The sequence below is a fragment of the Tachypleus tridentatus genome, chromosome 9 (assembly GCF_004210375.1).
Source record: "Tachypleus tridentatus isolate NWPU-2018 chromosome 9, ASM421037v1, whole genome shotgun sequence".
Lineage (NCBI taxonomy): Eukaryota > Metazoa > Arthropoda > Merostomata > Xiphosura > Limulidae > Tachypleus > Tachypleus tridentatus.
Window position 1 is genome coordinate 133824736 of NC_134833.1, and position 24124 is coordinate 133848859.

General features: G+C 34.9%; 1 protein-coding gene and 1 long non-coding RNA gene across 2 annotated transcripts; one reads left to right on the forward strand and one right to left on the reverse strand.

Annotated features, from left to right (window-relative positions):
- Positions 1-1880: 1880 nt before the first annotated feature.
- On the forward strand, positions 1881-3367 carry LOC143227256 (uncharacterized). Its single transcript, XM_076458723.1, has one exon. The coding sequence runs from the start codon at positions 2608-2610 to the stop codon at positions 3019-3021; it is 414 nt and encodes a 137-aa protein (XP_076314838.1). The 5' UTR covers positions 1881-2607; the 3' UTR covers positions 3022-3367.
- A 2169-nt stretch (positions 3368-5536) lies between these two features.
- Positions 5537-23833, reverse strand: LOC143226423 (uncharacterized). The gene is made up of 3 exons (XR_013014611.1): positions 23519-23833; positions 19470-22962; positions 5537-6044 (listed from the first exon to the last, which is right to left on the reverse strand). It is a non-coding gene; the product is annotated as an uncharacterized LOC143226423 (long non-coding RNA).
- Positions 23834-24124: the final 291 nt, after the last annotated feature.

Here is a 24124-nt window from a genome sequence, read left to right on the forward strand (position 1 = left end):
AAAATCTTCATTCCTGAAAAACACCAAAAAGTTCTGATTCCACCATTAAAATTCCGGAATCAAAGTTCGATTTAGGATTTAAAGAATTTGAAACTTGTTCCATACTTCTTCTAAGAGTTCAGAACTGTTTTCGAATTCTGTTAGGTTGTTTGAAAAATAATGGCGGATTTTAAATTTTAACTTTAATGTGGAATAAAAAATTCAAAAGCAACTTTATTAATCAAAATAGGACTCTGATGAATCTACACACTTGCCAACGGAAAACAAGATTATTTATGCCATGAAGATAAAAACTCTGAAGCCCTTTTACTCAAAAATTCTTTAAAGTTATTCTCTGCTGCTGCTCTGTTGTTGAGTCTTTTATACTGTAAAAAAGTTGTCCAAATGCTTGATGTGTGGGGAGTAAGGAGGATGAGGCAATGTTTTATAGCCCAATTGTTGTTCAATCTTTTATACTGTAAAAAAGTTGTCCAAATGCTTGATGTGTGGGGAGTAAGGAGGATGAGGCAATGTTTTATAGCCCAATTGTTGTTCAATCTTTTATACTGTAAAAAAGTTGTCCAAATGCTTGATGTGTGGGGAGTAAGGAGGATGAGGCAATGTTTTATAGCCCAATTGTTGTTCAATCTTTTATACTGTAAAAAAGTTGTCCAAATGCTTGATGTGTGGGGAGTAAGGAGGATGAGGCAATGTTTTATAGCCCAATTCTTTGATCTTCTGGAATGTCATTTGAGCAATTTATGGTCGAGTATTATCATAAAGCAAGATTGGTGCTCTTTCACAGGCTAGTGCTGATATTTTTACACGCAACTTTGTATGCATTTCTTTCTATTCTTAACAGTAACCTCCGCAGTGATAGCTTGGCCCTGGTTGAGCAAGCTGTAATGTATAATACTGGTCGTAAACCACCATACGCTGGCCATAATCTTCTGTTGGTACAACTTTGGCTTGTTCGAAAGAATGCAATAAATAACATGTTGTTAAGTGTCATTATTTATCACGAAAGTTGGATCTTTTTGGAGTATCATTTCTGTTGTTCTACCTATTTTTAATGCCTAACATTGCAGTGTTAAATATAAGAGATTACTCAGAAAATAATTAAAATATGAATCAGAAAAAACATAATCACTCAATATGATAATCTCGATTATGTTTCTTATTCTTTTGTTTAACTTTTTAAAGCAATAATATAATTTCTAGTAATAACTTGAGGTCTGGCATACTTGCTGGTCAAGATACTTCACTTGTACTCTGCGCGTCACAAATTCGAATGTACTTATCCTATTAGTTGTGAGTGAATTATGATGTGACAGTAACACCCACTATTTAGACTCGTAATCTGAGGGTCGTGGGTTCGAATCCCGGTCGCACCAAACATGCTCGCCCTTTCAGCCGTGGAGGCGTTATATTGTGACGGTCAATCCCACTATTCGTTGGTAAAAGAGTTAGCAGTGGGTGGTAATGACTAGCTGCCTTCCCTCTAGTCTTACACTGCTAAATTAGGGAAGGCTAGCACAGATAGCCCTCGAGTAGCTTTGTGCGAAATTCAAAAACCAACCGATTAGTAACATCATGAACAACACAGTAACTTACGTAACATCAAACAGAGAAAAGCCGAAGGCATACAACAATGGATACGTTTATTTATTCGATAAGGGTAGCAAGAAGGACAATCAGGTAACTTTCTACATGTGTGAAAATTATGTCCGAGACGATACAGTTACAGCTCGCCTCAAGGAGCACAGCCACGCACCCGATGGACCGAGAAAATCCGTCCTGGAAATTGTATCTGCAATTAAAACACAGGCAGGTGCTACAGCGGAGCCGCCTATTTCCATTTTGGCTAACAACACCACCATAGTAGCTGCAAGTCTACCACGTGCGAACAATCTCAAGCGCATGATACAGCGGGCGCGCTTATGATCACAGCCTGATTCCCTGCAAACTATGGTTCTGCCTGAACTCTTCACTCGCCTCGAAACAGAACTGTTTCTATTACATGACTTGGGGCCAGGCGCCAATCGGCTCCTCATAATCAACACAAGAACATTATTGCAAGTTCTCCGCAACTCGGGGCCTGGCATGGCCCAGCGCGTTAAGGCGTGCACTTCGTAATCTGAGGGTCGCGGGTTCGCATCCGCGTCGCGTCAAACATGCTCGCCCTCCCAGCCGTGGGGGCGTTATAATGTTACGGTCAATCTTACTATTCGTTGGTAAAAGAGTAGCCCAAGAGTTGACGGTGGGTGGTGATGACTAGCTGCCTTCCCTCTGGTCTTACACTGCTAAATTAGGGACAGCTAGCACAGATAGCCCTCGAGTAGCTTTGTGCGAAATTCCAAACAAAAAAACAAACAAACAAATCTCCGCAACTCATCTGACTGGAGCTTTGACGGTACGTTCGACATTGCACCAACACTGTTTCATCAACTATTCACCATCCATGCCACGTCGATGAACTGCACGATACCAGCGCTCTATGGCTTATTACTTGCAAAAAGTGAGCAATCTTACAACATGTTATTTAATGCTATGGAGGACTTAATCCACAAACCATCATGTGCGACTTCGAACTAGCGGCGGTAAACGCTACCCGCGCTAATTTTCCAGATGCCAATATCATTGGATGCTTTTTTTCATCTGAGCCAGTGTTTGTGGCACAAAATTCAGACCCTCTGCTCTACAGCCGCATATCAAGAAGAAGACGGAGAGTTTGGGACTTGGGCACGTTGCGTGCTATCGCTGGCTTTCGTGCCCGTTGATGATGATGTCGCAAGTTTTGAAACATTGATTGCTAACAGTGACTTTCATCGAGTAGTAGGGGAGAGAACACAATATCTGGTGGACTATTTCGAGGACACCTGGATCGGTAGACTTCATCGACGACGTGCAGGTGGGCGGAGAAATCTTCCCTTCCCGATTCGCTCCTGGAACGTGCGCGAAAGGACAATCCAAGGCCACAGACGCACGAACAGTATAAGAGAAGGGTGGCATCACAAAATGAACAAGCTAGTAGGAATCTGAGACCCCAACCTCTTCGTATTGATACAAAATGAACAAGCTGGTAGGAATCTGAGACCCCAACCTCTTCGTATTGATACAAAATGAACAAGCTGGTAGGAATCTGAGACCCCAACCTCTTCGTATTGATACAAAATGAACAAGCTGGTAGGAATCTGAGACCCCAACCTCTTCGTATTGATACAAAATGAACAAACTAGTAGGAATCCGAGCCCCCAACCTCTTCGTATTGATTAAACATCTAAAAAAAAAGAATACCAAATGAATCTAAATCTTCTGGAACAAATGATTGCAGAGCATAAACCGCCAAGGAAGAAGGCAAAGTACGAAACTGTAAATCAAAGAGTCCAACGTAAGTTAACGAATATCAAGAAAGGGATCATATTCAATTCCTTCGAGGAATTAGCTAATGCTTTAAACTGTGAACAGATGTGGCAGCATGGCTGTATGAATTTGACTGTGAATAAATGTGGCTACATGGCTGTATGCTATATGAGTCTTTTTTCTTAAACTGTAATGTTGATTTAAATACTTGGCTGGTTAATCATCCGCTGACAATTTTCCTGGGTGCGAAGTTGTCCGCTGCCAAGAGTTGGGTGCGAAATTGCGGCTGCGAAATGTCGGGATGCCGGAGATGTTAAACCTACAGGACAATATGTCAAAAATTCTTAAGTGTCGTATGGCTTTTGGACTTCGTTTCTCGTAAATAGGCTAAACGTTTTCATACCTATTTACTTCATTTACGACGAATTATCACTATTTAATAGATTAATTATTCCACGTAAACTTTACGATGATATTTACAACACTGCTGTAAGATCAAAAGGGAAAATAAACTTGATTTACACTAATCGAGATATGAAGAAATCCTCTAGATTTAAAAGACAATAGTTTTCAGTCTAGAAAACAAGTTTAAAGGAAAAATCATTAGGGACACAAAAATGTCATTATTTGACACTCGTGATTTCCATGCTATTTGTAGGTTAACGTAATTTGGAGTGAATCAACAGCAGTATTCTCAGGTGTACTGAGATTAGCTGAAGTAACAAGTAATAACAGTGAATGTTAAACATGACTAAAATAGAACATCCGACTTTCACCGAGCTATTGAGAAAGTGACGAAACATAAGATTAAAATGAAAGTAATTTATATATACGTATAATAAAACGGATTCAAAAGACGATGGGCAGCATTTCAAAGACTGGTTACTGTTGGTTACTGTTATAAAGAACACAAAATGCAGTTTCTCACGGAGTACATACTTTACACACACGACTCTGGTGATCTCATAAGTAAAAATAGAGAAGATTAACCTTCAGGTATTGCTAAATCTACTTAGGTAATCACTATAGAGAGTATTTTCAATTAAAGACCTGATTATACAGATATTCTTCAGTGGAAAAAAAATGATGTATTTAGGAGGAACTATATTTAGAATGGACAATTTTAAATTAGAAAGAAGCATTCCAGAACTGTTCTAACTATATGTTAAAACCCCCGCTGTTACAGCGGTAAGTCTATGGATTTACAACGCTAAAACAAGTGGTTCGATTCCTTTCAGTGGACGTAGCAGATAGACTAATATGATTTTGCTATAAGAAAACACAACATTAGGTTTTAAGCTGATGCACATGACTCAAGATCTCAGGTAAGTATGAAATGCTCGCCTGTTTAAGACAAACAGAAAAATAAATACTGTTACCTATTACCATTTGAAATAGCCTGAAACTGAGTTAAATGATAATTTAAATTTATAAGTTAATTAAATGTAGATATGTATCTGATTTATATTTTCAATATTACTGATTCACACAGTTTTCTTTTTTAATACAAATGAATTTTTAATATCCAATTCATAATGACGACTAATACAAATAATGATTTGTATACAAAAGTTTTACAAACAATACTGAGTTTTCTTTCTGGATTGAAACTGGTATCTTATCGAGGGTTCACTAATTTTAAGTTTATACAAGTAAAATTCACCTAACGGAGAGCAAGCCAGCTCTGCGTAGAAATTTCCACCGATGAAGTTATATAATGCATTTGTAAATATATTAATGTCCAATGTGAATCCATTGAAGTTAAATGTTTTTTATGTTTGAAATCTATGAACGTTTCTGGTCAATATATCTGAAATGTTTGATTAATAAATGTTAATCACAGTTATAGCTTCCGAGGTTTATAGTATACCAACTGTAGCAAACTAGTAATATGCACTGTCTGTTGGTCACTTTTACAGGCGTGAGGAGAGTTTCTAGAAATTTAAGCCTGCACAACAATACTAACGAAGCACTAATGTTTAATTACGTGTATATATTGTCGATTTTTACACTCTAGAATCTTCTACAACTTTAATGAATTGTCAGTAATTTCGTAAGACAGATTTAACAGTATAAATTATGTACATTTCTAAATATAAATTTCAGTTAAACAAATGTTGATATTAAAATAAATATGTAACGGCAAATCCATGACACTTCCCTTCCTAAAAAATTAGAAATTTACGTTAGACAATTTTAAACCAAGGCACTTTATACATACATTGCAAACAATACATTAAATACAATATACTATCAAAGAATTACACAACTTCAGTAATCATAACACTATATAACAATCAATACAAGCAACCTTGTGATCATAAAATTGCATAGTATATCAAAGTGCATCAACACAGATGTGTTTTTTGTTTGGTAAAGGTCCAACATAATCAACAATCATACGACTGAAGTGGTCATTGAAAGCTGGGATAGGCTTCAAAGGAGCAACATAAATGTTCTAGTCAGGTTTTTAAATCAATTGATAGGTATGACAAGTTTTACAAAACTGAGAAACATCTTGCTTTATTTTTGGCCAAGTAAAATGTTTTATAATTTTGTCACATATTCTGTTAACACCTAAATGGGCAGCTTTCAATAATTTAGAATGATATATTTTGAACACAACTATTTGGTAAAATGTAGCCAAATCCCATGAACCAAGCACATCTGTCGGTCTCCATTTCCTCACGAGCACACCATTTCTGAAAGAAAAATAAAACATTTGAAACGTTCTTCCGCTCACCTTTTGGGGATTTAAAGAGTGAAGAGATTTGTAGTTCGTTTTCTGGATCAACGACAAATTTAGTTCTAGCAAACTCAACTTCATCAGTGAACCAGATCCCTATGTTTATCATTGTCACTCACTGAAGAATCGCCAGAAGGACAATATCCAGAACATCCTCGTTGGATCTAAAAAATATATATATCCGAAACAAATCTATAGGCCAAGCGTGTTAAGGAGTGCGACTCGTAATCTGAGAGTCGCGGGTTCGCATCCGAGTCGCGCCAAACATGCTCGCTCTCCCAGCGAGTTAGGGGCGTTATAATGTGGCGGTCAATCCCACTATTCGTTGGTAAAAGAGTAGCCCAAGAGTTGGCGGTGGATGGTGATGACTAGCTGCCTTCCCTCTAGTTACACTGCTAAATTAGGGACGGCTAGCACAGATAGCCCTCGAGTAGCTTTGTGAGAAATTCCAAAACAAATCTATAACATCATCCTGTGAATATATGTCTATCATTTGTTTTTGGTTTAATTTCTTAACTTGAGCTCGAGTTACATCATGCGAGGAAAACACGTTTGGATTCTCCTCAACCACATCAACATCCTTTCATGAAATATTAATTAACTCATTAACTATTTTGGGTTCAGCAACAATTTTATTCTCAGTCAAATGGTTTCCCAACAGAAATGATAATTGGCAGAGTAGGTCTTATTCCAACAGCAACTGATTCCAAAACTAGGTCATATCATTCATGAAGCATCAGAAAATATAAGTAAGAACAGACTCGCCAGGGACAGAACGCGAATCCTTCGGCAATATACTTTCTAACAACGACTGAGCCGTCCCAGTATCACATAGAATATTTACGGGCATGGGATTGGCAGTTTCATTTGCCAAAGACATTGAACCAACAAATATAAAAGGTCTAAATTCCTCCCTGGTTACATCAGCCTTAATATCAATGGACGAATCAACAACATCGCGCGATCTGGTGAAACTACGTCCATGTGAGGACACGAATTCACTGGTGTTGCCTCCTTTTCTTTCAAACACCAACAATCAGGCATAACATGACTAGGCTTTTACAAAAATAGCAGACAGGCTTTGATGGTTTTGATGACGTTTTATCCTAACTGTAAGAATATTTCGAGCTGTAGAAGTTGGAGTTTTTTAGAATAATCCCAACTTTGGTGGATTGAGCAGACAGTTTTTTGTTGAGATGGTAGGAATTTCTTTTTATAAAAAATGGTTTTATGTGTTAGAGTGCAATCATCAGAAGGAGGAGCTGCTGCTTGTAATGTTTCAACCGTTTAAATTCCTCTACTTCGAAACTTGGCGATAAGCCTACAGTACTAACAGTTTGCTATGAGAATGTGTGTTTTAACTTTATCATAACCCATACAATCTTTTAGAGAGAGAACGACATAAGCTTCTTGTGCTTTACCCGTTAAAACACTTTGTAATAATAACAGTTTTTGAAGGGCCATTCTACAGTTTAGGCAACCTTCTCAAAATGTTGGAAATTTTTATCAAATTCATTTTAATTAATTGTTGGTACTTTAATATATCGATCAAGTTTAAAGTTACCATGTTGCCGAGGTTAATGGAAGTTGAGTCTAATTTCCATTTCTTTCAGTCTAATTTCTCTTTCCGCCTTCATACTAGCTTACTCTTTCACGGCTTAAATAAGAGCTTGTTAAAGCTCGATTTGTTTGAGTTTTAGCTGGATATCTCACTTATCTTTATCACGCAGCCCCAGTTAGGTAGTGGGGACACTAGAGTATTCTCCCACTACTTTATCAGATGACAAATCATTATTAATTAATGTTTGGATAACACCCTTTTTAGATAATTTTTTCTCATTGGTTTCAGGTCCGGCATGGCCTAGCGCGTTAAGGCGTGCGCTTCGTAATCTGAGGGTCGCAGGTTCGCGCCCGAGTCGCGCCAAACATGCTCGCCCTCCCAGCCGTGAGGGCGTTATAATGTGACGGTCAATCCCACTATTCGTTGGTAAAAGAGTAGCCCCAGAGATGGCGGTGGGTGGTGATGACTAGCTGCCTTCCCTCTAGTCTTACACTGCTAAATTAGGGACGGCTAGCACAGATAGCCCTCGAGTAGCTTTGTGCGAAATTCCGAAAAACAAACAAACTCATTGCTTTCTTAACCTCTAATTTTATTACTTTAACAGTTCTGAACGATTCACTTTTGTTATATCTCTCTAGTTGTCCGAGGAAGGGGGGGGGGGTGATTTAAGAAAGCCTTGATAATCAAATATTGTTGACATTAATTAGTATAAGCTGAATTAAGATTTGAATTTGAATTTAGATCGAATTTTAGCTCCGATTCAGATGTCGGACACGGGCATCCAGTTTATTATGTTATGTATTACAACTTCAAATAGCCTTGAATAGAGTTAAACTGTCATTTAATATTAGAAGTTAATTAAATGTCAATATGTATCAAATTTATGATATTTGCTAACAAGATTGATACACACAATTTTCTTTCTTAACACAAATATATTTTATTATTAAAATATACAATTTATAATAACGGTCATGACAAATGACACTGTGTAACACAAATTTTGTACCTGGATAGTATGCGTTATTTCTTAATAGTTTCTGTTGTGAAAGTACAGAAAATGGCCATTATTCCCTTCAAACTTTGCTTTTGTGACCTGGATAATGAAATTAAGAAACTAGTCTATTTTATATGTAAAAACGGGCAAATTTATACATTTTCATTTACATAAGGTCTGAATAAAACAACATATGAATCAATATTTACATGTATTTACACTAAAGTTATAAAAAAATGAACAAAAATGTTTAGAAGTGAGTAGGTTTTTGAGATTTGCGACTGTAATGTAAATCACTTTCATGTACCATCCCCCAAATATAGTATCCCATCATGTTTTCGTTGCACGCTACTTGGTAGCGGCGTTCAAAGTCCAGTTTATCTTGGTGGAAGTGCTTGCCTTGCTCCTCTGAGTATGCTCTCATGTTTTCCTTGAATTTATCAAGATAAGAGTCAAGGATATGGACTTTCAGGGACATTCTGCAGCCCTTTTTGCCGTAGTTCTTCACCAGAGCTTCAACAAGTTCCACATAAGTTTTGGTCTTATGATTGCCCAAGAAACCCCGAATCACTGCGACAAAGCTGCCCCAAGCTTTTTTTCCCTTCCTACTGAGCTTCTTTGGTAATTCTGTGCACTCCAGGATCTTCTTTTTCTTTACTTGTGGTCTCGAAGGAAATTGAAGGCTGCAGACTCCTTATCAATAGCTGTGACAAACTGTTTCATAAGATCCGATTTTATTTGCATTGGTTGGAACAACATCTTTTGGAAGTCCACTAGTGGCTCACACTTCATATTGTGCTTTTCCACAGAGAACTCGGTCCGTTGTGACCAGTGCTTCCTGTTGTAGTGCGCTGCGGTGTCCCTGTTTTTCCAAAGGCAAAGATAACAGAGAACTTGGTAAAGCCTTTTTGGAGACCCATCAGAAATGCCACCATTTTGAAGTCTCCGATAACCTCCCAGCCATACTCATCATACTTCAAGGCTTCTAGAAAGGTCTTGACGCTCTTGTATGTAAGTAAGATAACGACCTGTAACTTTATTAGCTCAATATTTCGTTATTGGACTGTTGCAGGTTTGCTTGTTTGAAATTAAGTATAAAGCTACACAATGCGCTATCTGTGCTCTGCTCACTACGGGTATTGAAACCTGGTTTCTCGCGGTGTGAGTCTGCAGACATATCGCTGCGCCACTGGTGAGCAACTTTTTCAGGAGATGTCATTTTCCTACCAGATCCCTAATCCAGTTGAATCTCAACTGGAACACCCTTAACGGTAAACTAAATATAGATACACTGTTTAGAAAGTTCGGAGCTTCGATTTACTGAAAATCAATACACAGGTATAGTGTTTAGAAAGTTCATAGGAACTTTACGCTTCGAACACAATAAACACATTTAAATTATAAATTTACATTTTATTTCTCTTACATTATTACTAATGATAGAAATAAGACTTTTAAGTTGCAAATCCCTTTGGCAACTCTAGAAATAAATTTGATATTCGATAGTCTCTCTTAAGCTGTGTGTGCGTGTGTGTTTACACGTATGATTTTAATGTTTGAAATGATATGTCATTGCAACCTTCAATACCGCATGTTCTGAGACTACACTATCTTTTTTTTTGCAGAAGGTCCTCACCTTGCTCAGGAATGGAGTAATATTCACTGATGGAATCAGCTGCATTGGTTGAAGAGAAAATAAGTTCCTTTCCATTGGGGTGACAAGGAGAGATGGTGGTCTCTTAACTATGATGGCCCCAGGACCAGAGGAATAAGCGACGATTAAAGTGTTAGGCTCCTCTCTCAGGGTTAGATTGTTGGTGTCCTCCAGGAAAGCCTGCACGTTGAAAATGTTAGCCAACAAGATCTATTTATTTATTGGTTCTTCTTTGGGCATTGATAACGTTAAGTTGGTCCCACGAGCTTTAGAAACTATCGCTCAATCCTCCAAGCAATTATTTGCTTTCCATCGTAAAATAATGGAGTTATGAAGTACTAGCAGAATGTCGTAAAATGTTTTGCAAGTTCAAATAAGAAAAAAAAAATAGATAGAGGGGTCAAGATATGACTTTATAAGGAAAAAATCATGATTGAAAATGCTAGGCTAACTTGATTTCTGTTTTGTCAGTTGAGCTAGAAATGAACGTTTCAAAGTTGTAATAGCCTGATTACAAACACAGTCAGTTTTAAAAATATGATTTATAAAAGTAATGCCAAATAACTTAAATATGTTAGTTTGGAGTAAGTAGATGAAGAAAATAATTAAAAAAACGAAGTATATAGTAATTATCCATCTTTAAAGTTATCAAGGATGTTAGAGAATTTCACGCATCCGTAGGATTATATGGAAGATTCATCGAACACTTTATGACCTGCAAAGCCATTAACAAAGAAATAAGTAGTTTACCAGTGTAAATATAGCATTTGAAACACAGATATTTACTTTTAAAAGCACGTATCTTGAGTTATCAAAGTATCATTGAAAACTTGACACTCAGTACAAATGTGTCAACCTGATTACCAGATCATACGACAGGAGATGTGTAATTACAAATGAAAAACAACATGGCATAGCATACCAAAGACGACAAACATCTGAGATTAATTATTCAAGTCCCACAGTGTATTGAAATCAAAGCTAAATAAGGTCGATATTATTTATCCAAACATAACATGAATACGTAAGAGTATTGAAACGGTTGTTTTTTGTTTTCATAGTAAGAAGTTTGCTAGTTTTATGGACCATACATCATGGAGATGGTTAATGGCACTTAAGGCTCCGTCCTTCTCAAATATTTGAAGGTTACAGGTCTATAAATTTGAAGTAATAAATAGATCAAGAAGGAAATGTAAATATGCCAAGAAATGTCAGATTCGGAGTCTTTCAAGTTATCTGGAAATTGACTATTAGTAAGATTGCAAAAAAAAAAGGAGTAAGATTTTAAAAATGTTATTATTAAGGAGCAACGAAATATGAATATGAATTCATTAAGATAATGGAGTACACAGAATTAAGTAGTGTGTATTAAAACGATTTTGAATAAGTAAATCAGCAGGTCACGTATATCTATAATTTACATAAAATAGTGGTAAAATGGAATGTACCAGAAATGAATTTTACCATTGTTTGGCATTTAGTACAGAGTGTGATGCCACAAAAATATATAACTTTTGGGAAAAATATGCGATAACTCTCCTTTGTTAGATATTCATGCATTATATCATAAAAAGTTAAGTGTGGGAGTTTCAAATTTGCAAGATGGAAATTTCCCTTATATTTAATGGCATTGGAAACAAAAAACATGGCAACCATCCGAAAACCATACATGCAACAATTGGTATGTCTACAGTTGTAGGTTAAATGTGTCATTTGTTACAAGATGAGAATTAATGAAGACAAAAGTCGGTGAAAAGCCATCCACTTGCTCCAGGCAACAGCAAAGAATATAAGTTAATAATGATCTCCATATGAAAAAGTAGATACAACTGCTTTTGCGACATATGTTCATTTGCTCCATATCTCAGACACTTGGAAAACGAAAAGGGTATTCAGGGTATTGCATACAAAGACCTACTGTTCAAGTTGCCAGAAGCAGCACTTATAGGTTTCTGTGCAATGAAACTGTTGAAACAGGCTCTAAGAAACTGTCATTCGTATACACTAGATAGGCTTGGGAAGGCATGTAGGTAGGATTATGAAAATGGTTACTGGTATATGATGTACCAATAGACACCGATGCTATTCTCACATGATGTATCGTTGTTACAAATATCCATTGAAGTTATTCCTACGTGAGACACCAACAATGGATTTTATGTGTTTCGCAATTAGCTTAATTTACCTGATCAAATCATTAACCGTGTGACTGTCAGGTACGTTAGTGGATATTGACTAAAATGAATGAATATAGCTAATTCCGTAGTTAGCATGTGACAAGCTCAGTCAGTCATTCATGTTAGATAGCTAAGCAGAACCACTAGATTAGATATCAGTGTTTTGCACATAGTAAGTTGTGAATTGGAAGCAAAAGTCTGACTCTTTCGGTGGATAATATTTTGTCAATTTTAAAAGATTATACATATCCGTGTGATATAAAATTTTACAACCAAATTAGAAAAAAAAAAGCAATGCTCATTCGAAGCCTTATATAGGCCTATTGATTAAAATCAATAGCAGAACATCTGAATTTGATAACAAAGTTTTCGACCAAAAATGCTGAGCTGGTGCCAAAATGAGAAGTTTTGTAACCTAAATAGCTTTAATAATTAATTAACTTTGTAGAGCATAAATTTGTTGATTTGCAGTAAATGTGAAATTTTGGTATTATTTAGTGAGAAATAAATCCCTAAGTTATGTATGTATAGAAACTACTTCAAAATTATTGGATAATAAGGATGATATACAAATACAAAATTTTACGAATTTTGTACATGCATAATCACAATTTAAAAAAGTATCGGACTTTTAATACCTGAATTACATTATCCAAAACAAGTAATTATTAAGGGTTTTAATCAACATTATTACACATCATGAAATGCATGCAGGAAATCAGCAAAACACGAGAGTTTAGCATCGTCGTCAAAATCCGTGACGTCTGTCACGTGCCATGCTTGAAGTGAGACAGTCACACGGTTTGATGACGCCATATTTAAAACCTCAAAGTATATTAATACAGGCATGTAAAAACAACCTCGACCTTTATTGATACAATTACCTATGATAGCCACAATGTTTAACATAACAAACTCAGCCCTCTCTGCATGAAATAGCATTTATCTCAGTGTCATATGTTCGATAATATTATATTTACATAAAATTAAACTTTTTTTAGATGAAGGGATCGAAGTCATTGAGTACAACACTCAAATGTTTAATAATAAAAACTGTTGTTACCCTCAAAGTTTTGTTACATTTTGAAGTCAAACAGAAATTATCTATTCAGATATAATACCAAAGAAAGTGCCTGTTGAGTATGTGGTTAAGAGTTTACAGAAACTGCAGTTATCATGGTGCGTTTCTGAAGTTGTTAAAGAGATCCTCTTGAGTACATATAATTGCTGATTAATGTCGAAAAAATTATTTCAAAGCCAGGGAGCATAACAATAAAAAAGATAGCTGCTACTCAATTCTTTTTTCATGAAAGCTCTAAATAAATTTCAGCAGAAAAGTTGGATAGTTATACAACTTACTCTAGACATAAAAGACACTGCCATCATTTTTATGCTAACAATGGGAGGGTTTCGTAGCAGATTAAATAAAGCTGGAGTTTACACAGGAGGAGGCATATATTTCTCTTCTTCTCCATTCCAAACCTACAGTTATTGAGGGAAACACTACTCTATTGATTAAGATTTCGGACACAAATATATTAGTCTTAGCTTTTTTTCAGGATATCCAATTCAAGACCAACAACGTACCGACAATTTATGAGTATTGAGTCTGTGTGTAAAAACTTAAATTTGTGTATATGTAGAGCTATGCCTGGAATATGTGCTTTTAAGGGTAGTGCATCTCAAGGAAAGAAGAAATTATTTTGAATTAATGGACAACAGCTAATGAGCAGATTTGGACAGCATATTTATATACAGCTAATTAAGCTGGATGAGAGTTTTGTCTGTCGTATGTTTGGTAAAACAGGAGATAACATGAAAGTGTATCGTTACACATTTATCTGTAGTCAAACCAATTACTGATATGCAGAGTTGTCTGGAAGATGTGCACATAAAAGGACAAACTACTAGGATGTCATATGAAGACGTACTCTGGAACCAACCACACCAGGCCCTGTTGTTCTGAGTGTACTGTGAACCAACCACACCAGGCCCTGTTGTTCTGAGTCTACTGTGGTTAAAGGGGAACTTCACTGTGGATTAGATGGGTATCTTGTCTAGTTTAAATACCTGCACGGAAATTTTGTCAGGGAAATGTAACGGAACCCACTGTTCTTGCATTATCAATAAGTTGTTTTGCACAGAACTTTGAAAGTATGAAAAAAGCTGTCAAAATTCTACACAACGTTAATGTGATTAGCGCATGAGAGGATGACAATGAATGCACATAAAATACTAAAACTCGGTGTTTTTCAACCATTGCAATACTTCACATTTCATTTCTAAAACTATAATCGAAAGACATACGTGCCACAGTTTACAACAATGATATGCACAACACATAGTAATCTAACTAACAAACTATCCACGTTCTGTAAAAAGAGTTGGTTCATTGAAACAATGCTTTTCTAACTGATATTTCTATTATGAACCTAGATACTAAAAACTAATGGTTATCATATTTTTAATGGGCCTGGGTGCTAAGTGATACCATTTTGCGACACTTATAAAATTACCTCGAGTAAATTGCCTGTTAAAACCTTTCAAAAATATTCCAATATGCAGTGATAGACAATGAGAAGTCTCGTAAATTTCATGTCCACGTCAACTCAGGTTCACCAGGACTTTCTGGAGGAATATATATATCAGTCAGCTTAACTAACAATTAAGTTGATCAGTTCATTTCACGTTTAGGTCAAATTAGCCTTAACTCAAGTTATTTTAAGAACAATAACGTCATTCTTCTCATGACACAAGCAGTACTCACGTTTCTGACAGTGACTCACACTTCAAACTGAGGCATTATCTGATTTTACAGTGGAAAAGATCACTGTCTAATATAAGAGGAATACGTTACTAACTGTCAACCGTACCACATTTGCTATATTCACTGCCAATGTGGCTTTTCGAACGATACCAGGGCTCAACAGACATAGTAGTTAGGCAGGTGTGATATATATATGTATAAGTAACCATTTTTTTATGAATTTTAATCAATAGGTATGAATTATTTTAAGCAAGTAAATTGTAATTATTATCAAGTTTTAATTAAGTCATTTACAAATCAAATTTACAGTCGAGAACTAATACCACAGTATTATTTATTTTGCTTTAATACAGTTTATTTGTCTTATTTATTAATTATTATTATTATTTGAATTAAGTCTACTAACATTCCCAAAAAATTGAAGAATAGCAAGCTATTTAGGCGTAGCCAAGAAATATTTGCTACTGATATAAAAATACTTCGTGGGAGAAACTTCGTGTTTTTAGGCAATGTTAAACCTAACTTCCTGTTTACTCTGAGTAAGTTTTAAGTAAATCCTAACTTCACAGTTTTTACAGAAACGTGATACACATTTTTAAAATAAAAGGCACTATTTCTTCTCCCTTATTTTCACCACCCTACTAATATTTCTTCGTATTTGGACAAATTGCATGACCCACTTCTCTGTTGTGCCAATTATTATTTGTCTCAATCTTAAAAAAACAAATAACACGAGCATTGTACTGTAATTATAATAAATATACTCTAGCACTAGATCTCCATTAAGATATGAAGTATTTTTTATGAAGATCTGCCAAAGATTATTCTTAAACACATTTCAACCGTTGTCAGTAAATAAAAGATCAAATGAAACTATTAAGGCAAAAAATTATCTACCGACAGGTGTTGCACAACATTTAAACTAGTAACACTGATAAACACAAAAAATAGTTTAAAAAACACATCATTACTGCATGTTTAGTTTTACAGCCATTTGGCTCAATAAAAAACTTCTTTTTTTTAAGGTTTATTTGTCAAAGTTTGACCTCGTTTCTTATATTCGTCTTATCTAGGATTACTAATGGAGTGGTTTCTTCTACACCAGTCTAGCTCGAAGATACGTGTCAAATCGAACGACCAATAGTGTTTTGCGTTGCTTTCTCACTGAAATGTTTAAGAACATTTATGGTGTTTCAAATATTTTATTGGTGACAGATGTTACTTCTTCGTTTAAGTATTTTAAAGATGAGTAATATTTTAGACTACTAAATTATTTTTCCATGGTATTCAATGGAGAAACTGTTTGAAGCAATTATTTTACCTCCATCACAAAAATTACAAAGCAAAGTCAAACGTGTTCAAGAACTAGCTTTGCTCAGGTGTATATTGATTCAAGGACTAACTCTGCTCAGTTGTATATTGATTCAAACACTAACTTTGCTCAGAACTATACTGACTCGAGGATTGACTTTACTCAAAACTATATTGATTGCGCTGTGACTGTCCGGCATGGCCAGGTGGTTAGGGCGCTTGACTCTCTTGGGCGTATTGGGAAATAAATTTGGATAACCAAACATGCTCGTTCTTTCAGCCGCGGGGGGCATTATAATGTTACGGTCAATTCCACTATTCGTTAGTAAAAGTGTATTATAAGAGTTGGCGGTGAGTGGTGTTGCGCAGCTACTTTCTCTTTTGTTTATCACTGCTAAATTAGGGGCGGCTAGTGTAGGCACCCATCATATAGCTTTCGTGTGAAATTCAAAAAACAAACCAAACCGACCGTTACTGGCTCACGTGACTTGACTTGTGCATTTTGGGCTGTGCGTACAATAGGCCTGGTATAGCCTGGTTGTTAAAGTACTAGAATCGTAACTTGCACACATTTTCAGCCTTGAGGGCGTTATAATATGACGGTTAATCCCAGTTATCGTTAGTACAAAGAAAAAATGCAGCAAGTCAACAGTGCATACCACAAAGTCTTGGATTGGTCTTGTCTGACCGAATAGTGAACCATAAATCCTTATACTAACAGTCAAAAATGCTAACACTTGGCTACGTTAAGTCCATGCTCTTTTATGCGTGTAGAAAGACACCTAATTATAATTCCCAAATATTTGCTGTCATAGTGTAGATGTAAATTGTTAAGTAACCAATGAATAGCACAGTTTATCTTTATCAATGGTCGGACCCTTATCGTTGCTTCTTCTCCAATGATTAAACTCAGTCCAATAATTTGTCTTATTTTCCATCTTGTTGATCCATAGGTAACTCGGCAATAGCCTTCTCGCAGTCCTCCAAAACTGTGCCTTACTCAGTTGTTTGAAGGAGTCCAGACCTGAATCATCCAAATTAAAGATCAGACATTAAGTGGTGTGTTCTGGAGACAAGTTAAACCAGGCAGTTTTTTTCTTAAAACATTTGAAGCATTATTTTAAGTCTTCTTTTACTCTATTATTGAAACTCAGGGGTGTAATTTTATTTGTTTCACACATTGGACTTTGTTCGTGGGTATGGCTAAATTCTCTTGAACTCTTGACCAGCACCATTACAACTACAGGTGGTAGACAATTTTTCTAACTTGACCCTCAGACAAGTATTCAGGCCTTAGTTCAGCGTGATTGAATGATGAGATCTCAGTATCTCTTCCACCAACGTTTCCCTGCCCATGGTCAATGGCTATCCTTAGCTCAAAGAATGTCTCCAATGGCCCATGGATTACAATAAAGTGTTTGCCAACTCACCTACTGTGAGATGACTCCTGTTGGCAGACATAATCTGTCAATTTCAATCTCTCTCTACTATTCTTTAATAGCTTTGGCCACAGTTAGGTAAAGCTAAACAACTTATGTGATTAACTGATATAATCAATTACTTAAGAGCAGCATTTATATTGATTAATGTCACATAAACTAATAGATAACTCAAAATTACGATTAAATCAAGTAATTAAAATTAATATTCTTGATTATTATAATTTTTGATTATTTTAATAATCGATTAATAAAAATTACAATTAAATTGATTTTACTAAAATAATGAAACGATTGAAAGTTATATTTCTGATTTTTACATTTTCGATTATTCCAGCTGTACAAGTAATCTAAATATGCTATTGTGTTAGTTTTCTGTTAAGTGCAACGCTACTAAATGGGCCATATTTGCTCTGTCTACTGCAGCGAATCAAATTATGTGTTCCAGTGTTTCTACAGTTGTTCAATGTTTTGTTGAAACGGGGAGGGGCAAAATTCTACTGATAAATAGAGAAAAAGCAACTGAACAACATCGCCTATTTTAGGGTTCTCTTGTCAGAAGGAATTGTACGACGTGTCACTCTTATGGCACATCTTATTCTTTTGAAAACACTTTAAATGCTATTGAAACAACATAGCAGAGCAAAAATATAAAACAAAAACAAAATACTTTAAGTCCATATTAAAACTGTACTAAATACCTTAAAATTGTCAAACTTAACTTATTGTGAGGTCTTAAAACTTAATATTTTAATTCATAAGGTAATAAAATTTTAACATCTTTAAAAATTTAAGACCATATTTAAACTGAGGTCTTAAAACTGAACATTCTATTATTTACAGGTTTTAAATGTGACACTGAAGATAGGTAGGTTTTTATATCAGTGTTTATGAAAACCTGGTTTGTCACAACCATCTTGGTGATTTGTGTGATTTCACAAAAACAAATTCACACGTATATCATAATGGTTTTTAGTTGTACCTTGAGAGTTTAGAGAGATTCAGAACCGGTTCGTGGTATCGTTAAAAACGCTGCCTTGTATAAGAAATAACACGATACTTATTTTTTTCAAATGTTTTGTGTTAAAGCACATGAATTTATAGTTTAATGAAACGTGTTCTACTGATAGATCTATATATATATATATATATGGATGTATGCTATCAGAATTTATATGTTTTAGTTGTTGTTTCTGTTTTGAATTAAGCACAAAGCTACACAATGGGCTATCTGTGCTCTGCCCATCACGGGTATCGAAACCCAGATTTTAGCGAGTAAGTTCGCAGACATACCACTGAGCCACTGGGGGGCATATGTTTTAGTATTAACACAATTGCAGAATAAATGTAATTTTAGTAACGGTTTTTTTTTTACAAGGTGAAAACATTCATACGTCTTACTTATCGCAGAGATGTCTACCCATAAGAACTAACAAATTCATTTGAAGACCAGTTCGAAATGAGTCGCTACTTACTTGATTTACACGGTCTGAAGAAATTACCTCAGTTTTATCAGACTCTTCCGAAACTTGGTATTGTTTGTGTGACACAATTTTAGTTTTGATTTTCAGACTTTTATTAATATTTAGTTCAGAACACATCTCATGTTTCCACAAGTTCTCTTTCACACTCCCTACGACATAGAAGTGATTTGGTGTAACAGGCACAGCCTCATTATCAATAGCGAAGAATGGTTGATAAGAGGGAATATTTTGCGCATGCTCTTTAATTCTGAGATAAAACAACAAATTGTAGAGTCAACATAGCAAAGATTACACATGTATAGTTATAGATGATACAAGGGAGATGCATCATAGGAATCACGTCTTTAAATTTAAAACAATTACTTACATGAAATATCTGTTTAAAAACAATTACTTATATGAAATATCTGCTTTAAAAGAATTACTTATATAAAATATCCGTTTAAAAACAATTATTTCTACGAAATATCTGCTTAAAAACAATTACTTATATGAAATATCTGTTTAAAAGCAATTACTCATATGAAATATCTGTTTAAAAGCAATTACTGATATGAAATATCTGTTTAAAAACAATTACTTATATGAAATATCTGTTTAAAAACAATTACTTATATGAAATATCTGTTTAAAAGCAATTACTTATATGAAATATCTGTTTAAAAACAATTACTTATATGAAATATCTGTTTAAAAGCAATTACTCATATGAAATATCTGTTTAAAAGCAATTACTGATATGAAATATCTGTTTAAAAACAATTACTTATATGAAATATCTGTTTAAAAGCAATTACTCATATGAAATATCTGTTTTAAAGCAATTACTCATATGAAATATATGTTTAAAAACTTTACTTATATGAAATATCTGTTTAAAAACAGTTATAAGAAATATTTGCTTAAAAACAATTCTTAATTTATGGATGCATTTTATTATTCAAAACTGCTTAATTTTTTCTTTAACTCTGTTGAACATTCGCCAGTGAAGGGTAGAATGCAATAAACTATTTCTGTAACTGTGCAGCAAGACTATTTTTTGTAAAAGAGTCTTTATATTTTGTACTTCTTCAAGGAATTCAGAAAAAGAACTAATTATTTTATAAGCCCGATGAATTAAATTATGAATTAGGTTCTTTTTAAATTCAAAAGGTTAAAAAACAACAACTATCAAAATATTTCCCAGTGAACTTTAGTTTATGACAGCACTTAATCTTAAAACACCAACCTAAGTGGCCTAAGTGAGGGTCGCGGGTTTGAATCTTTGTCATACCAAACATGCTCGCCCTTTCAGCTATGGGGGTGTCATAATGTTACGGTCAATCCCACTATTCGTTGATAAAAAAGTAGCCCAAGAGTTGGTAGTCAGCGGTGATGACTAGCTGCCTTCCCTCTAGTCTTACACTGCTAAATTCGGGACGGCTAGCGCAGATAACCCTCGCTTAGCTTTGCGCGAAATTCAGGACAAATAAACCATCTGTTATACAAATAATTTAAGGAATTCAATAGCGAGAGAATGGAAGGGGAACTCGATAAAGTGTTTTTATTTTTTACTGACTCTAGGAGAATACTTGTTTTACGGGTCTCAGAAATCGATTTACATGTTACAACAATGAAATACTTGTAACAAAAAGTGTCTTATGCATTTATTTAATTTTTAATTTAACTTATCTGGTTTTTATTATCTTTCCGACTTTTCTTGTCTAGTGACCTGTGAAGTTGCATTATTTTCTGTTGCTATTAGCTGCTTCCATATTATCGTATAAAAAGAAACACCTGCTTCTTCCGTGCCACTTGTTTGTTCTTTCTTTTCATAAAACCGCCACAGGCTTTAGGCTCGGCTCTTATAAACTTACGCCAACGTATTACACACGCAATTAGAACTAACCACATAACTAAAAGTTTCAGATAAGAAAACCAACCGTCGATATTAATTACATTTTCGTTGAGTTAGGATCTCATTTCGTATAAACATGAATTGCTTGGCAGTATACGAATTTTAAGACTGAAATATTCTGAACCCAACCTATTAGAACCTTTCAACCAACATACATGTTTCAAAAATAAAACATCAATTATATTTTAAAGCAACGCACCTGGCTGAGAGGTTGTCTTGATTCGGAACATTTTGACTGAATTATGATAAATAACTTCTGTTCATTAAATATTCCCCTCATAGGACAACGACAAGTCTACGGATTTACAACGCTACAATGAGGGGGTTCGATTCCCCTTTGTGGAGACAGCAGATAGCCCGATGTGGTTTTGCTATAAGAAAAAACACATACACATACATTTATTAAATATGAAACACCCTTAAAGATAATTTTATTTTCAATGGCTAGGTATCCACATCTAAAAACATTATTAAGATCTAAATGGTGTGATACCATCGTTGAAAATTATCATTTTGAACTTTATTGATATCCATTTAAAGAGAGAGGAGAGAAAAGGTCCCAGTCTGCAGTTTTTAATTAAAAAGTGAAGAAGTTGAACTTCAAAATAAATCGAAGAAATCTTTATAGATTAATTAGTTAACTTCTTTAGACCTTTTCTTTTATCTTTATAGATTAATTAGTTAACTTCTTTAGACCTTTTCTTTTATCTTTATAGATTAATTAGTTAACTTCTTTAGACCTTTTCTTTTATACTAAGCATTTATACTAAAAATATTAAATAATAGAATTCATGCTTTGCTCCGTAGCTAACTTCTAGCACTAGATTAAATAATGTCTTAAAGTACCCAATTTTCTGTTTCACACAAAGCATGCGAACCGGGAAGACATGTTTTGTGAGTTGATTCCCAAACAAAGCTTTCCAGTACTTTTGTCCCTAAGACATGTGTCCGGCAACGGTCACGTATAAAATATCTCTTTCTTAACCTGAAGATGACCTAGGAAGGTCGAAACTTTGTTCTCTCCTTATCAATGAAAGTGTTAATACCCATACCAGCCGTTCTGAGATACATTTTTATTTCAAGTGGGTTTCTCGTCATCAAGACTTGAACTCTTTACGAATCTGAATTGTTCAACAACGTGGCCGAATTCACACTAGTATCTAGGATACGAGGGACTAAAACCTATACCCCAATCTAATACCTTACACACCATACACTAGTAGCCGCACGTGGGCAATACAAGATTTGATTGCTCAGCTCTATACCTCGTTTTCTCCTCAGTTTTTACGACTTTCAATAAAGACCGCTTGGTTCTGTAAGGTGACTGAATGCGGTATTTCCAGAACATGAACACTTCTACTATTCTGTACACAAAAAGAACACAGTCCAGTCAAACCCCTAAACTCGAATCCGGACACTTTTAGCAGTAAAGTGTGAATTTTTGAGACTAACAGTTAAAGCTATTTATCAAAATATGTATTTTTTTCAAACTTAAAAAATGGAAACCGTGAAACTTCTTTATTTCCCAGCCATCCCACGACTTCGGTTTCGTTGATTCGTAGAAAGGATGTTGAAACTACTTTGATCCTAAAAATACACGAAAAATAAATTCAAAAGTTCAAAGTCAGAGAAGCACAAGCACTTAAGAGAAAAACTGAAATAAAAAGAAACAAAATGTGATTGATGCTCACTGAATATTCTTTTACAACAGTTTAAAGTAATTAAATGATAAAACCTATTTGTTGCTACAAGGAGGGTTTAAAAAAAATATATTAGCGGCGCTCGGGTCTTCAGTATAGACTGTGAAACATTTAAAACATGTTATAATAAAGGCTTATGAAATGATACCTTTTTAAGACATCGTAGCATCATATGTAGAAATATAATATCAAGATTCCAATTAAATATCAGTTACAACATCAACCGGATTGTTAAATCTTATATTGCTGCAAAGCTTAATAAAAAGTTTATTAACTGTTCGTTTCCCAGAATTTCCAATGAAAGAGGCAAGAACGTTATTTAGTTATTTTTATAAAAAGTACTAAAGATTTTAAATTTGAAGTTTTAAGTTATTTTCAAGCTTAAAATACTAAAAAATTGTAAGTCATCGAATCTGCACTTTCACAAGTGAAATAATACAAACTGTTTAGATTGCTGTAGAATTTCATAAATAAATTCGAATAATTTTCAAGCACAATAAAAGCTGACGTCATCATCTCCTATTGTTACATTGTTTAGATTTATTGCGCAAAGTTACTTGATAGTATCTGCTTATAGCCGTCCCTAACTATGAACTGACAGGCTACACTATAAAGAAGACAGCTTGTTATCAACTTCCAGTGATAATCAATGAGTTATTTTTTTTTTATCAGCACAACCCGGACAGGACGTGACCTTGTAGTTAGCATGTACGGATTGTGCTGATTTTTCGACGGCAGTGCGAGACCTCTACATAGCTAATAACATGGTCTGTATCGACATGAACTGCTTACAGTCGCCATAGTTGAAGAATGACAAGCATGTCTTCTAATAGTGTGTCATCTGACTGTAAGTCAGCTCGAGGATGTGAATAAAGAAATATATGTTGAGGAACTGAATAACCGCGGAGTTTCGAATCCCTAGTTCTTGATGAAGATGGTGTTTGAGCCATTGACAGCATATGAAGCTTTATCAAGTCTGGTTATGCTATGGAGTAAAGGCAAAAATGTTTGACGTCAATGTTGTGGCGTTACATGAAACAAGAAATTTT